We start from the raw sequence: 16,016 nt of genomic DNA on the forward strand, positions 1-16,016 counted from the left end.
CTTTCGCTTCTTGTTAAATGGTTGATCATGTTATCCCCCTGTTATATGTAAACCGATCTGATGTGAATTTTTTTTCATGAAGGTCGGTATAGAAAAGTGTTAAATAAATAAAAATAAATAAATAAAAAACCTTAACGATGGTGGCTGTCATTGAGCAATTTGACCAGAGAAACTAGCCTAGAAAACCCAGATTGGACAACTGACAACAGATGCAAGTCACCTAGGTTGAGAAGCACATTGCCAGGGAAGGATAGCCTAGGAACTTGGTCATGGCAGGAAGCAGATTACTCCATGACCCAGCTAGAAATAAAAGCAATCAGATTAGCTCTAGGGTACTTTAGAATGCAGTTGCAAGGCAAAGCAATATTTATTTTATTTATATTCTTTTATATACCGAAGTATAGCTTACTGCCTTCACCCCGGTTTACAGCGAAACAACAACAACATCATACAGAGAACGAGTTATACAACTTCATACAGAGAACGATTTATACAGCTTCGTACAATACAGATCCACTCAAGTAATGCCACAGTGTAGCATATATAAACAAGCAAGGAGAAACAAAAAAAAGTGTAGGACTGATCAGGGAAGCATCCCTGATAACAGCAATGGCCAAAAGGGATCTGCAAGACATCTCAGTAGTCTACATAGGTGCAGACAATATCCAGGCAGACTTCCTTGGCCGACACTAGACTCAGGGGAATGGGAGCTAGCGGAAGAAGCATTTCAACTACTGGTGCGATCCTGGGGTGGCCACCCCCCCCCCCCCCAGTGGGACTTAATGGCCACAAGAAGGCCAGGTGGTTCTTCAGTCGCAGGAAGGAATTACATACAGTCCAAAGGAATAGATGCACTAGCACAGAGCTGGCTAGTAGACAGGATGTTGTATGTGTTCACTCCCTGGCCAATGGTGGGGAAGGTGATCAGAAGAATAGCACAACATCCGGGGTTGGTGATCCTAGTGGTACCAGACTGGCAGAGGAGGCCACAGTACGCGGCCCTGGCAAGAATGGAAATGACACAACTAAACAACTTCAAAGAGGTTTCAGACAGGTTCTCGCTTATGGCCTGGCTATTGAGAGGAGAGAGGATACTCAGACTAACTAATCGCAATGTAATTGAAAACCAGAAAGAGGAACATCTCTTAACGTATAGTAGGATTTAGAAAATCTTCGAAGGCTGGTGCCCAAGGAAAAAGTAGCAGTAGCAGCAATCCTTCAGTTTCTGCAGGAAGGTTTAAACAAGGGGCTGGCAGTAAATGCACTAATGGGCTAATTTTCAAAGCCCAGCACATGCCAAAACAGGGAGATATGCGCAAACTGGGCCATGTGCATTTTGAAATATTCGCGGCCATGCACATATCTCCCGGTACGCGCACAAATGTTTTTTTTAAAAAGGGGCAAGACAGGCCAGTGTCAATAAGGCGCAAGTTGCTGCTGCTCTGGACCTCGGGTAAGTAGCAAAATAAAAAAAAAAAAAAAAGGATAGGCAGTAGGGTTTTAGGGGTTGGGGTGATTAGGGGAAAAGGGAGGCAGGTTAGTTAGGAGGTTTAGGAAGTCCACTTCTTTACTGGAGCGGACTGGGATGGAAGTGGGAATCCAGCCATTTGCATCGCCACGCACAACTTAAAAAATTCCCACCTTACGCGTATTTGGTGTGCATGTGCGCACAGGTAGTGGATTTTCTAAAATTGCACGTATCAACGCACACATTAGAAAATTGGCAAGTCCATATAATAAAATCTACCTTTAAGAGTCCAAATAGTGACAATCTCTTGCTTTAGGGGCATTTTCAGAGGCAGGTCCATAACAACCCATCAGGATGTGGTATGATTTTTGAGAGGAGCAAGCAGCTAAAGCCATTGCATAAGCCCATAGACCCACCATGGAACCTAAACAGGGTGCTAAGGACTCTAGCCAGGGCTCTATTTGAACCACTCAGAAGCTCCTTGAAGAATTTGTCTGTAAAGACAGCCATTCTGGTAGCAGTTAGCTCAGCAAGAAGAATTTTGGAGTTTTGCTGTCATGCAGGGATCCATACTTGTCATTCTTGAAGGAGTAGGTGACAATAAGACTAGTACTGTCTTTTCTGCCAAACGTTGTGTCAGAATTTTATCTTAAGCAGGCCTTTTCTTTGCCGGGGTTCAGAAAAGCAGTGTGCATAGAGAAACGTAGAGATTTGAGATTCCTAGATGCATGCAGGGCCCTGCTGAGATATTTTAAAGTGACCAACGAATTCAAGAAATCAGACTGGCTGTTTAACTTGTTCTCAGAGCATGGAAAGGGACTGGCAGCATCCAAGGCCTCGATCACCAGATGGATAAAGGAGGCGAGAGGAACAACGTACATAATGAGGAAGAAATCAGTGCTAGCAGGCCTAAGGGTGCATTCCACCAGATCACAAGCAACATCCTGGGCAGAATATAGGGCAACTGCCCCTATAGACACATGCAAAACAGATACCTAGGCATCAGTGCACACGTTTGCGAAACATTACAGACTTCAACTCCACTAGAGAACAGAGACAAAATTTGCTACAGGGGTCCTGGAAGCAGCTCTGGGTATCTTCCATCTAGGATAAGTACAGTTTTAGGACATCCCACAGGGTTACTGGTCTGTCAGGACGAAGAGGAAGGTACAATTAGATCTTAACTGCTAATTTAGCTTTCCTTAAGTCCTGACAGTCCAGTATAGATCTCATCTGAAGGAAGATAGGGGGAGAAAAGAAAAGCAGAAGCACAAAATAATACAGATGACATGAATGAGACTCTCCTTTCTCTTTTTTTTGTTGTTTACTTTCTACTTTGATTACTGTCCTTCGAGTTGCTTAAACACATCATGCTAGGCAAGGAAGAAAAGCATAGAGTGCAGGGTCCAGGAGGAAGTTAGTCCTGGGGAAGAAAGAAGCAGATTATGGAGCAAAACACAGAGATAATGGAACATGCCCCAGAAAGGTGCAAAATTTGAAAGATTTTGTTGAATTATCCAAATTATAATTTAGACTGATTCGAAAGCTCAAAAAAAAAGGGGGGGGGGGGAGCGGGGAATATAGATAAACAGAAAAACACGAAAGCTTTGGCTAAAGACTAATGACTTGGTCCTTGCTGGGCCAGCCTATATACAGGTGACATCAAAGGAAGAAATCTCATATACTTTGACCCATCTGCTGGTAGGAGGAAGAATCCCACAGTGTTACTGTTCTGTCATGACTGGGGGAAGCTAATTAGCAGGTAAGATCTAATTGGATCATTTTTTACAAGACAAATATAAATTCCTGGATAATTTGAGATTGGATTTAAAGAGGCATATCAGCCCAGCTGACTCCAAAAGCAGTCAGCTGGGTGTGCACGTTGGCATGCGGTACACCCTCAGGAAGAGAAAATAACTTTGAACCAAAAGTTTTTTCTGTCATAATTATGGGGCTTTCTTCAGGGAGCTGGGTACCCAGTTGTCCTCTAATAGCCTGTCAAGCTTCTCTTTAGGCTGCTGGAGCATGTAACTGCCAGATGGGCATCGCAGGATGCTACAGTGCCACCTGGGAGGACATTAATGCCTTTTTGCACAAAGTCTCAAATTACACAGAAATAATAATTTTAAAGTGATTTTCTTTTTTTGAAGGTGCATAGCATTATATTTTAGCACAACATATTATATACAGTCTTGGATAAAGGCATAATCAATATCACTTACAATGTGTTCAATTAAACTTGTTTTGTCAGTTATGTTGACAAGCCTTTCATTTATTTGTTGTGATTTATAACTTGCCTTTCCATAGAAATGCTCAAGGCAAGGATCGTCAAATTAAAACAGAAGATATATAATAAACATTCATAATAAAATCACATAAAATCATAAAACAAGTTACCAATGAAAAGAATTACAGTTGCATGATTTTCCTGGATGGTAATTTCTGGGCTTTATGTTTTGTGCTTTGCTCTTCTTTTAAGCACACAGTATTTGTAGGAATTAAAGAAATATTTTTTAAAATTCTACTTTTGCCAGAGGATTTAATATTAAAATACCCAGAGAGCAGGCAAAAAAGCCCTCTAAAAATGAACTGCTACTTAGACCTTCTGTATTTACAGGTTTCTAAGTATTTCATGCCACATAGTTTTTCTTAGCCTTTATAGAACTTCAGTTCATTAGCTTAAAAAGTACTTACATGTATAGCTTTAGAATTCTGCTAAAATTATCATGAGAATAAAATACAGGAAAAGTAAAAATAAATTTCAAAAATTCTGACATAGCAAACAGCACAAGTCATGAACAATTTGTTTTTTTTCTTTTTTTTAATTATTTGATATTTCATTCTTCTCTATTTAATACATTTAAAATGCTCACTACATATGCCAAACATATTTCAAAGTACTCCCGCTTAAAAAGCATCATTATTATAAATCAGATGCAAGGGTCATAAAACTCAAAATATTCAAGAGAGTCATCAATTCCTCCAATATAAAAATATGCTACAGGAAGCTTTAATGAAGTAGAGAATATACGATTTCTACTGCCAAAGACTGAAAAAAAATGACCTAAGGGGAGGGGGACAACACACAGACAGTTTTTTAATCTCATGCATCAAACAGTTGGAAACCTGCACTATAAACCTAAAAATAAATGTCTAAAAACCCAAAATGCAGGCTACGGTAAATGAAACAGCATGACCATTTCATCAACATACAAGTTCAAATGATGTCTCAGGAGACAGGTTTGCTGAAAATTGCATGTCTGCTGTAAACATGGTCAGATTTTTTCAAGGATTTAAAATGTGAAACTAACCCAAATCTTACTATTGCACATAAGATGACAAACCTTACTGCCTTAACACCCATGCTTTAAATGGATATTTTAAAAGGAAATCTTCAAAACATTCCAGACCAACAGAGAAAAAAAAATTAAAAACTGTACAAAAAGAGCTAATGAAAAAGTATTCTTATAGTAAAGAAGTCGTCATATGGTCACCGGCTGGTTGGTTTAATGTAGATCCTAACATTCAATCACTGAGCCCAAAGCAAAATGAAGGTATAAGCCTTCCTTGAGGCTTTTTGTCATGGTAAAGAATGTTTTAGGGGAAGTTCTGCCCGGCAGTTTCTTCTCTCTCCTTAAGCTCATGCGCAATCAGTGCTGGAATCCTGGCTCTAGGAGCCTTCATTGGCAGCTACCCCGGGATTTTTCCCGCACTTTTAATAGACCTTCTGTTCCACTGTTCCTCCTCTGGTTAATGCAGCAACAGTCCTTAGGCTATGCATCAGGACTCCCTTCCAGAACCCTGTACCATGGGCTCTAAATCCAGCCCTCATCCTCAACAACCACGACTCCCCTCCACCCTGCCAGAAGCTATGAATGATGCCTTCACATCACCCCCAGCCGACCGGGGGTACAGAAGGCTTAATCTGGGAACTGAATCAGGGAGCATCCACATGGCAGTTCACAGCATTGGTGGTGGTGAGGTTAGAAAAATATTCAATAAATAAGAGCTCTTAAATTGTTTGTATAGAAGACCATGACTTGGTGATATTCTCTTGAGAGACTCTCTCCATTGGAATGCAGCCATATTTAGGAGGGAGGGGTTGAGGTTTGTGTCAGACTGTAATAACTGCTAATTTTAAGCTAAAAAGAAAAATGTATGTACTAGAAACAATGATTTTGAGTTTTACGGTCCACAGCAGATCAACTAGGCAGCACCCATTATGCCCCTTCACTATAAGAATTACATTTTGTCTGTTTATTTTGTGTTTGTTTAAATGGTTATATTATCCCTGTACTCACTTTCTCTTTTGTAGACTTAGTAAAGGTATTCTCAGTACAGAACAGGGGAAACCTTTTGCTTAAAAATGCACTTTTGATGATAAAGATTTAGGAGAATTAACTTTGATATCAAAAGCCTCTAATTTTTCAACAAGGTTCCTGTATAGATGTTTTTATTCAGTTACAGCAAAGTATGAATTTAGAGTTTATTTTAGTATTAATCTGCCAGAAATAAATATATAGAAAAACTGGTTATGACAAGTGTATGTCTAACTTCTATTGTATTAAAGCAAAAAATAAAAATAAATTAAAAATTGGTCCACTCTTAGGCTTCTACCTTAAAACATTTCTTAGCACGTTCCAGGCCCATAAGATTACACTCTTAAATTATCAGCATATTTATAAATGAAACTTTATAAAAGAGCAGTGTTATGTAAAAACAATGGTAGGAAAAGTGTGGACCCACCTATTACAACTAAGGACTAGCAAACTATAGGCGTATACAGAAAGCTGTTAAATAAATATATCATTAATTGTTAAAACAAGTTTAAGGACAGAGTACAACGGTGCCTGTGGGTAGCATACTTTAAGGGTATTTCTAATTTTGTGCCATAGCATCGTATTGCTCTTTTGTATGTATTGGTCATATAATTATTTTGTTAGCTGTACATGGTGTTTCAAGACACAGAAGTGAAGTACAGCCTGCTTGTTAACAGTATTTCTACTGTAGCATAAACCTCATTGTCTTTGGACTGCTGTACTTGTTCAGTTGTGGGATGACGTGGTACTGCATTTCTTCCCCCCCACCCCCCCCAAATCCCACACACAAAAGGCTCAATTCACCCAAATTAGGGACCCAGTTTACGGCCACATATTCACTGAGCTTGAAGAATAAAATGAATCAAAGCCAATATTATAAAAACACAGCTCAGAGGTCTTGCATATCTAGGAAAAGCCCATGAACACCTTTGATGCATCCTTTTAGCCTGGCAGCAGCTTGGAATCAGCTAAAATATCAGCTTTATTATAATCTGTATCACCACATTATCCCTTACCAAATATGCAAAGTCATACCCCTTAACCCTCATCAATATATGGATTGAGCAGAGGAAGTGATCTATTTATACTCTCAGTATGATATCAGCCAAACTAAAGGCTGACATATCCTCAAAAGCTCTTATATACATTGTAACATAGTAAATGACAGCAAATAAGGATCAAAATGGCCCAGCTCTCTAAAAATCAATGAGGAAACAATAATAAATTAAATAAAAATATAATTTTTTCATTCATTGTGCAAATTTTTTTTTAACCAATGATTGGAATATTTGTATTTGTCATGCACAAAGAATATCTTTCTGCCAGAAATGTTTCTAAGTTGTGAATTTGGGTGAATTGAGCTCTGCATTCCTACTGGTCCAAAACCCCAGTTTGCGATGTAGGAAGCTTTGTAAACAATCCTCATGTTTCCAAATTAGTTATTACTTAACCCGCAACGTTCCATCTGGCACAGCTACAGTAAACATACAGCAATTCTGAGTTGGAAGCAGGAAAAGAAGTGTGCAACTGGGCATGACGGGTTTCCACATTTTTCCCCCTTCAATATTCAAAACTTCTGCGATTCAGACTGCTGGAAACGGTTTAATATCTCTGGATTATTGGATGCCATTTGGGAAAAGTCACGGAAAATGTCCTGGTAAGTTTCATCCCCTGCATGATAGAAATAAAATGTGGAAACTCTTAATGCTTTTGCCCCACAAACAAAAATGCAAAGTTATTTTAAAAAAAAAAATGCCACCTTGGAAATCATAAGATACTGGACATCTTTCCTTTAAACATTTAAACATTGTAATAACTAAACTGACAGACTGGGATAAACATGCAGATCCTGGAAAAGTAGTCACTAAAAGGAAACGATACCTGAAGGAGCCTCAGTGCAGCTCAACAGATGAAAGTTCAGAGTTAGATAAGGGAGAAACACAAGTAATTTCCAGGCATAAAAGATAGGGTACGTTTATTAAATTGTAAAGGATAATTATGTCCAACATAGTCTTGTAAAGAAGACATATACAATGCAATCCCCTCATTCTACAGAGAACTTTAGTTTGCTAATATTTCTCTATAATAAAACTGTCAGTGGTTATGGTTTATTTTGTGCATGTACTGTAAATAATCCTACATAGCCCAGTCATATCATCAAGTTCTGGTTCACATATCCATGTGTTTCCTCTCAGTCCCAGATTTGTACTGCGTAAAGCAAAAAAGGAAATCTGCTTCCATTCTCCCCATTCTGGCCACTGGAGAGATCTCCTTTGCAAACAGGCTCCACTTTGTTGATAACAAGCTCTTTCTCATCCTTTATTTTCAGCTTTTAGTGAGTTTTCAGCACCATATCTGCCTGTTCCAAGTACAGTAATGCGCAACAGTTTCAATGTTATCACTATCTGCAACAGCAGCTAAGAGGACTGTGTCCAGCACACACAAAGTTACAGAATAGATAGATAAAACATCAATGAAGACATTCCATAATTATCTGAAGAAAAAAAAAAGCTAAATAAAGCCTTTAAATCTTTCAATAAAAAAATCATTTTTCTTAGGACCACAATGGCCTTTCACTAACTACACCCCAGGGAATTATGCGATTATGTGCGTGCATAATTTTCTCCATAATTATTAAGAAGCCACATAATCACCTAATTCCTTTTGTAAGGTACCCTTTTACCGTCTTTACTTCCTCATTTATAGCGCTGTCCCATATGCATACTGAAGCCACTTTTGGGGGGGGGGGGGGGGCATTGCATGCACTGGCTCACACTCATATCTGTTCTGCCTTGATACTTCTTCAAATGTCAGCCAAGCCGCCCTACTATCTGCTCGTGCTCCCACCACTCCATATCATGGACTGCCTGCACTGACTGCCACAGCATAGAGGGAGAAGGCCTGTAGCAATTAAATCACCGCTGGCTGCCTAGATATGGACCCGTGTGGGCACTCGGGCTAGCCTGGGGGGGGAAGCAGATGTCAAAACTGCTGAGTATAGTACTGCCGGACAGTGCGCAGTCAGACTAGTCACTATTCCCTTGCCTGCAGCAGACTTTGCTGCCTGTTGTGGAGGAGGGGGACCACTGGAAGAGGAGGGTGTCCCAAGGGGGCACGGGTTCAAGGGGATGGAAGGGAACTTGGAGGAAAGGGACCTGAATCTGGTAAAGGGAGGGGGCCATAAGGTGGGGAGAACTTGAGAGAATGGTGCTAGGAAGAGGGGGCGTAATAGGGGCCTGAAGAGGGGACCCTGATGGGAGAGAGGACTGCCTTTGATGGGGAACCTCACGGGGAGGGGGGCACCCAATGAGAGTGGAAGGTGCCTTAACAATGAGGGAAGGGGGACCTTTCTCTGCTCTATTTCAAATGGGAGGGGGCCTGATGGAGGAGGGGAGAATGCTTGGGAACCTGTCTGGTGAGAGATAAGAATTTTCTTTTTTTTGCATTCTCTTGGTCTTTCTCGCTAGCAATAATGTAAGTAGTTAAATAATGATGTTTACCAGCTGTCAGGTGGATTCTGGGTTTTATTTGCTATCATGTATTTAGTTTTTAGTCTGGCTTTTTTTCCCCACATTGCATGAACAGCCAAAGTAGCCTGAGGGTGTTCCTGCTTCCAGAAATATTTCTTAGAAATTTTCAAATACAAAAATACCCGCATATATTTGTAAGAAAGAATGTTTTAACTAACAGTTTTAATCTGTTCTGTTTAATTTACTGTATAAAATATAAAAGTATTTACTTCTGCATAATTCTGAGTTTTTCAGTGCATAATTTTAATTTTTTTGACACATAATTCCCCAGGGTGTAACAGAGCACATTACATCATTTCAAAAGGAAAATTCATCCTGGCATGGAAAATGACTGCTGGGGCACTACAGGATGGTCTGCCTTAGGTACAACAGATCTGGTTCAGAAATTTTCACTTCTGCCATGTTGGCTAGAAGTTTGGACTCCATAATGCTCTTTGATTCAGCTAAGAATAATGATCAAAAGGCGAATGTTGGATTTAAGTCTAAAAACTGAAAAAATTCTCTCATCTAATATTACATCTGTAGAAGCCTGCGAGACCTCAAAAGTTTATGATCATCTTTTTGGCTCCTTAAAAAGTAGCACAACCTAAAAACACTTCAGTGTTCTCTAGGACCCATGCAGGTACTAGACCTCTTCTAGTATCATAAAGAATGTGAAGGTAAAAGTAATTGCATTACCCAGGATATTTCTCAATTCAGGAGAATATTCTCTTTAGAGAATTTTTGTTGCATTGAAATATTTATCATTGAAAACATCTCTTCTAAAATAGTTTAAAACTAAAGGTGGCAGGGGATGATTTTCTAAGTAGTCATTTTGTATTTAAAGTGCACATTTTTTAATATAAAAATCTCTTGTATTGCCTTTAGCATTCTATATCCAAAGGAATTTAAAAGGCACGTTGTACGTTACAAAACAAAGAGGAAAGCTGAGACTAACATTAACAGAGGGTCAGAAGTAGTACATCGGGCCCAGCATTAGCACCAGAAGGTAAATATCCTCATGCATTATAAGAAATAGCACAATGGCATATATGGCTTCTACTACCAGTGGCACACATTCATTCAGAAAGCATTTTGTAATTTAATATCCCCATCATACAAGTAATTAATGATGGAATCATTGTACCATGAAAAGTATATTAGTTCCTGCTACAGTTCAAAGCAATTTTAATGTCCTCAAGGAAAGGAAATTTGATGCCCTAGCTAATTCCATTCATTGCACATGTTTAACAACTTTGTGTTCTACAGAAGTGCTGCTTTATCTAAAGAGTTAAAGTTTATGACAGAGCTCACTGTGAGCACATACACCCTTCGTCCTCTTTCTTATACACAGCTTCAGGATACAAGAAACATCTAAAAAAAAATCACCTCTGTATACAATAGGAAGGCTTCCATGCAAAAAGGTGGTGTGGCTACTATTCTTCAACATATGCACCAAGATATACAAGCCATTTCACAGACATTAAGTAAAGTACAAAGAGTGATAATTGAAGGATGTCCTGTTGATTTTGCAAATGCTTTAAATATCATTTAAATGTATTTTAAAAAATAAACAGCACATGGAATACACCAAACATTGATCCAAGTTAAATCATGTGAATGATCATTTGCCCTTTACAGATTTCAGAAAGACACAAATTTAAAGAAAACTAAATGACATCCAGTGAAATGACCTGCTCATTCTGAGTGCTTTAGTTTAGTAAAATGTTGTGCTAGAAAAGTTCAGGGACAGAGGGAATCACCATGCTGACGATTGCCCAGTAAAATAAAGTGTTTTCTCTACTGTCTCGTCATTTTAAATTTTTGCACAAATTAGATGTAGTAAAAGCATTTTCAAGCCCACATATCTTGCAAACTGATTAATTCATCTAGTGCATTCCCCTATCTAGCATGTTATGGAAAAGTAGGTAACTCAGTCAGATCTTTTCTTTCATGTATATGAAATCAGTTTATTTTAGGCTCATTTAAAATTCTGAAACAAGTAACTCACTCTCTCTCAATTCAATACTTTGGCTCAAATAGGAGAGGTATTTCTTGTCAGAGGTTTTTAATTTGCAACAGAAACAGATTAGAAATGGAGTGACTGTGAAAATAAGCCAGGACGATATGCCACCTGCAGAATAAAAAAATCTCACAAGAAAGAGTATTCCATGAAGCCATCTGAAATATGAAAATCTAAACTCTGATGGTACTTTAATTATATTTTATATTGGTGATATTGATTGATTTAGTGATCCAAATCTTATTACTGTACATTGAGAAAAGCATCTAGGCTGCTCAATACATGTAAATGAGGATCTGAGAACACGGTATACCAAACATAACACAAGGACATTCCCAAACAGACAGAATAGTTCCGATTCTGGAGAAGATTCAATCATGTTCAAAAGAAAATAAAAGAGGGTGTAGCCAGGTCAATACAGCAGTAAATGGTAATGCTGAAAACACTGAATAAGCAGAGCACACAACAAAATCCTTTGCAACAGCTGTTCCCAGCCACTATCCCACAGCTGCAAAAATACTGTTTAATAAGGGCTTAAAACTGACAAATAAAATACTACAATATATAAAAGAAAATGAACAATATGAGTGGACAAAATTTTAGTTAATTAAATGCAAGTATGCAGGTAAACACTGCATCATTCCCCATATCCTAAATTTCATGCTACACTCTACAGCTCCTCACCCAGATGTTTTTGTTCTTTTTAGCTAAACACTGTGCTGATCCAGTTCACTTTTCTTTATTCTGAGAAAACAAACCTCATAAAAAAAACATTCTTTGGAATGTTCAGTGAACAAATCGACCTGAAATTCTGGCTGTATACTATTCACAAACTTGTAATGGAGGTATTACACTTTGGTGTTTATAACATATCAAATTGATTTAAAATGTTCTATTAAAGATCTGGTTCCAGAAACACAAAGTTAAGTTGCTTACCTGTAATGGGTTCTCTGCAGACAACAAGATAAAATCAGCCTCACAAATGGGTGATCTCGTCAGACTGCACTGAGATGGAAAGCTGTCTCAGAGCTCTGAAAAACCTAGAATATCTTTTTGAGTTTATGTAATCCTTCCACTTTGCGAGTCTCCTCAGTCTTTACAGTCAGTTAAGCTTTAACTTTAAAAGAGGTGGAGGGATTATGTGGCTGAGTCATCCTGTTGTCAATGGAGAACCCCTGATACAGGTAAGCAACTTAGCTTTCTCCATAGACAAGCAGGATATCATCATCCACACAAGTAGGGACTCTCAAGCTGAGGGCTGCATATGATTGGTTTAATAATTTTTGCATGTCAGTAGTAGATTTTTATTAGATCTTGCCCTTGCAAGATCTAATAAAAGTCCTTTTATACACCGATCCTCTTCTTCGTTTTTTATCACTGCATAGCAAACTTGGATCGGCTTCCGCTTTGTTTTTTGGGACCAGTAGTAGATTTTTGCAACCAATCTATATTGCCCAAGGCTGGAGGGTAGAATTGAAGGAATTAAATAAGCTTAGAAGAACTGCCTGGCCAAATTTGCTGTCCTGATGTGAATCAGTCTCTAGGTAGTAATGAGAAGTTAAGGTAAAGACAGAAAACAAAACCAAAAACTCTTTAGCTATCCAAATATAAAGAAAAGCTTGCCATTCAATTGCTTGATTTAAGCCATGTGGATGTAAGCTGTTCCAACCAAAAATACAGCTCTGTCTTGGCAATAAAGTGGGAAATGTTACCTCCTCATCTAAGCAAGAATGACTGTATGACAAAAATTAAAATGCTGTTTGAACCAATTTTTGGAATGATTAAGCCTTTTTCATTCTATTAGCCTCATAAATAAGAGAGCATTGTTAAATGTTACAGAATGTGGAAATGTGTGATTAGAGATTTTTTATTTGAAAATATTTAATACTTTACAGTAGTTATCTGTACTACATATAGTATAGATAGAAAACCATATAGCAACTTTGCACCTAACACATGTGTGCCCATTTATAAAATAGGTAGAGAACGTAAGCATTTTCTAGCATTGAAAACCACATGCGTATACTAGAATGTCCATGTGTACCTTCAGGGCAGTAATATGCTGTATTTTATAAAGCGAAGTTGCTTATCTGTAACAGGTGTTCGCCATGGACAAAAGAACAAAACAGCCACACAAGTGGACGATGTCATCTAATAGCACAAAGGTCAGTCTCACTCTCTCATAGCTCAGAAAGGTAAATAAACTTTTCCAAACATGACAGGAGTTCTCAAACTACCATCACAGTAAGCCATCTCTCAGTCTATAACCTAGTTAATTTCAACTTGCCAGGCAATAGGGAGGGATTGTGTGACTATTTGTTCTACTGTCTACGGAAAGCGCCTATTACAGGTAAGCAACTTTGCTTTCTTCAAGGACAAACAGGAACAATACAGCCAAGCTGAGGGTTGCAAGTGCATCTTTAAAGAAGTCTGCAGTGCACTGCAACCTTTTTTTTTTTTTTTTTTTTAAGCGGGAAGTTGATGTTCTAGTTAAAGATGTTTCTCAGCACAGCCGGGCCAAAGCTACTGTCCGTGCATGATTCTTGATCTAAACAATAATGTTTTATACATGTATGCAATGCTTTACATATGTCCTGGATGGACACAGATTCGGTGCGCCATAGAAGAGGCAACTGCTGACCTGATGGGGCCCTTATTGATTGTGACAAATTGAAACCAATAGTTGTATAACAATGAGATATACATTGACAAAGCCATCTGAATAAAGTTTAAGTTTTGACTGGATACTCTATTTTGTTCACATCATTTGAAAGAAACAGCTGAGACGACTTTCTGTAGGGTTTGTTCTAAGTAGAAGAGAAGTGCTCTTCTATAATCTATAATATGCAAGACTTATTCCTCTGGCACTGGAAGAGGTTTTTTTGGGGAAAAAAAAAACATTGACAATGTTATAGTTTAGTTCAGATGGAATTGTGATACTACAAAACTTTGAATGACTCTGAGCATCACTTTCTGAATATTTGAGTCTACAGTGGGTAGTTAACTAATGCTTGTAACTGACTTTTCTCACTGAAGTGATCTCAATTAGAAATAGCAAAATGTTGCTTACCTGTAACAGGTGTTCTCACAGGACAGCAGGATGTTAGTCCTCGCATATGGGTGACATCACAGGATGGAGCCCAATCACGGAACACTTTTGTCAAAGTTTCTAGAACTTTGACTGGCACATACTGGGCATGTCCAGGATGGCACAAACCCTCAACCAGCAGGGGTCCCCCTTCAGTCTTATTTAAAAGCTAAAGTAAATGCCAAAAATAAAATAAGAAAACGTAATGAACCCAACACCGCGGGGTGGTGGGCAGGTTTCGTGAGGACTAACATCCTGTTGTCCTGTGAGAACACCTGTTACAGGTAAGTAACATTTTGCTTTCTCACAGGTCAAGCAGGATGGTAGTCCTTACATATACGTGAGTACCGAGCTGAGGATGTCCGAACATGCACCAAATGTACCCAAGATGTGCAACAGGCACAACAACTGGGGTGGAATTTGGTAGAGGGCATCCTGAATCCTAAAGGGCAAGCGGAAATGTGTTGGTACATCAAGTTGTAAAAAGGTTGCGCAAGACAGATTGGCCAAGGATGGAATCTTGTCTTCCAGCCTTGTCTAGACAATAATGGGCTGTAAAGGTATGGAAAGAACTCCAGGTAGCAACCCTACAAATATCAGGGAGCAGCACCGAGCGAAGGTGCGCTACAGAAGTTGCATGGCCCTGACCGAGTGTGCTTTAACATGGTCCTGAAGTGGAATGCCTGCTTGCTGATAACAAAAAGAAATGCAGTCCGCTAGCCAGGAGGAGAGAGTCTGCTTACCCACAGGTTGACCCAATCTGATGGAAGCAAAGGAAACAAACAATTGAGTACTTTGCCTGTGGGCAGCTGTATGGTCTAGGTAGAATGCTAGAGCCCGTTTGCAGTCGAGGGTATGCAGAGCCTGCTCTCCTGGATTGGAATGGGGCCTGGGAAAGAAGGTGGGTAGTATAATAGATTGATTAATGTGAAAATCCGATACTACCTTAGGCAAGAACTTTGGGTGAGTGCAGATACTGCCCGGTCATGCAGAAGTTTTGTGTAAGGCGGATAGGTAACTAGGGCCTGTAACTCACTAACTCTGCGGGCAGATGTGATTGCCAGAAGAAAAATCACTTTCAATGTGAGAAAGCGAAGATCACAGGATTGGAGAGGCTCAAATGGTGGTTTCATGAGCCGACCTAAAACCAGATTAAGGCCCCAAGAAGGGACCGGAGGGCACAGTGGAGGCTTAAAGTGGAGCAAGCCCTTCAGAAAACGTGTTACAAGGGGTTGTACTAAAATAGGAACATCCCCAAAACCTTTATAGAAGGCGGCCACCGCACTGACATGCATTCTGATGGAGGAAGTTTTTAGGTCTGATTCTGACAAATGCCGGAGATAGTCTAGACACTTCGTGGTGGAACAGGTAAAGGGATCGAGGGACTGAGAAGAACACCATGATTTAAACCTGTTCCATTTGTAAAGATAAGATTTTCTCATGGAAGGCTTCTGTGAAGCAATCAGGACACGGGAAGCTGGCTCCGAAAGGTTGAGAGGCTGCAGGATTAACTTCTCAACATCCAGGCCGTCAGAGACAAGGCCTGAAGATTGGGGTGGCGAAGGCACCCGTTGTTCTGCATGATCAGAAGTGGGTACTGCCCCAGGGT

At 39.3% G+C, this 16,016-nt stretch overlaps 1 protein-coding gene across 2 annotated transcripts in view; it reads right to left on the minus strand.

Moving 5' to 3' along the window:
• Window positions 1-364: 364 nt before the first annotated feature.
• ACAP2 (ArfGAP with coiled-coil, ankyrin repeat and PH domains 2) overlaps window positions 365-16,016 on the minus strand; it is a 338,624-nt gene continuing 322,972 nt past the window's right edge. For both annotated transcript variants that reach the window (XM_029615073.1, XM_029615074.1), the window contains one exon: window positions 365-7,458. In XM_029615073.1, coding sequence (XP_029470933.1) covers window positions 7,355-7,458 — 104 coding nt within the window. In that variant the 3' untranslated portion in view covers window positions 365-7,354. The remainder of the gene's footprint in view (window positions 7,459-16,016) is intronic.

Source organism: Rhinatrema bivittatum, chromosome 9, assembly GCF_901001135.1.
Source record: "Rhinatrema bivittatum chromosome 9, aRhiBiv1.1, whole genome shotgun sequence".
NCBI classification, from domain to species: Eukaryota; Metazoa; Chordata; class Amphibia; order Gymnophiona; family Rhinatrematidae; genus Rhinatrema; species Rhinatrema bivittatum.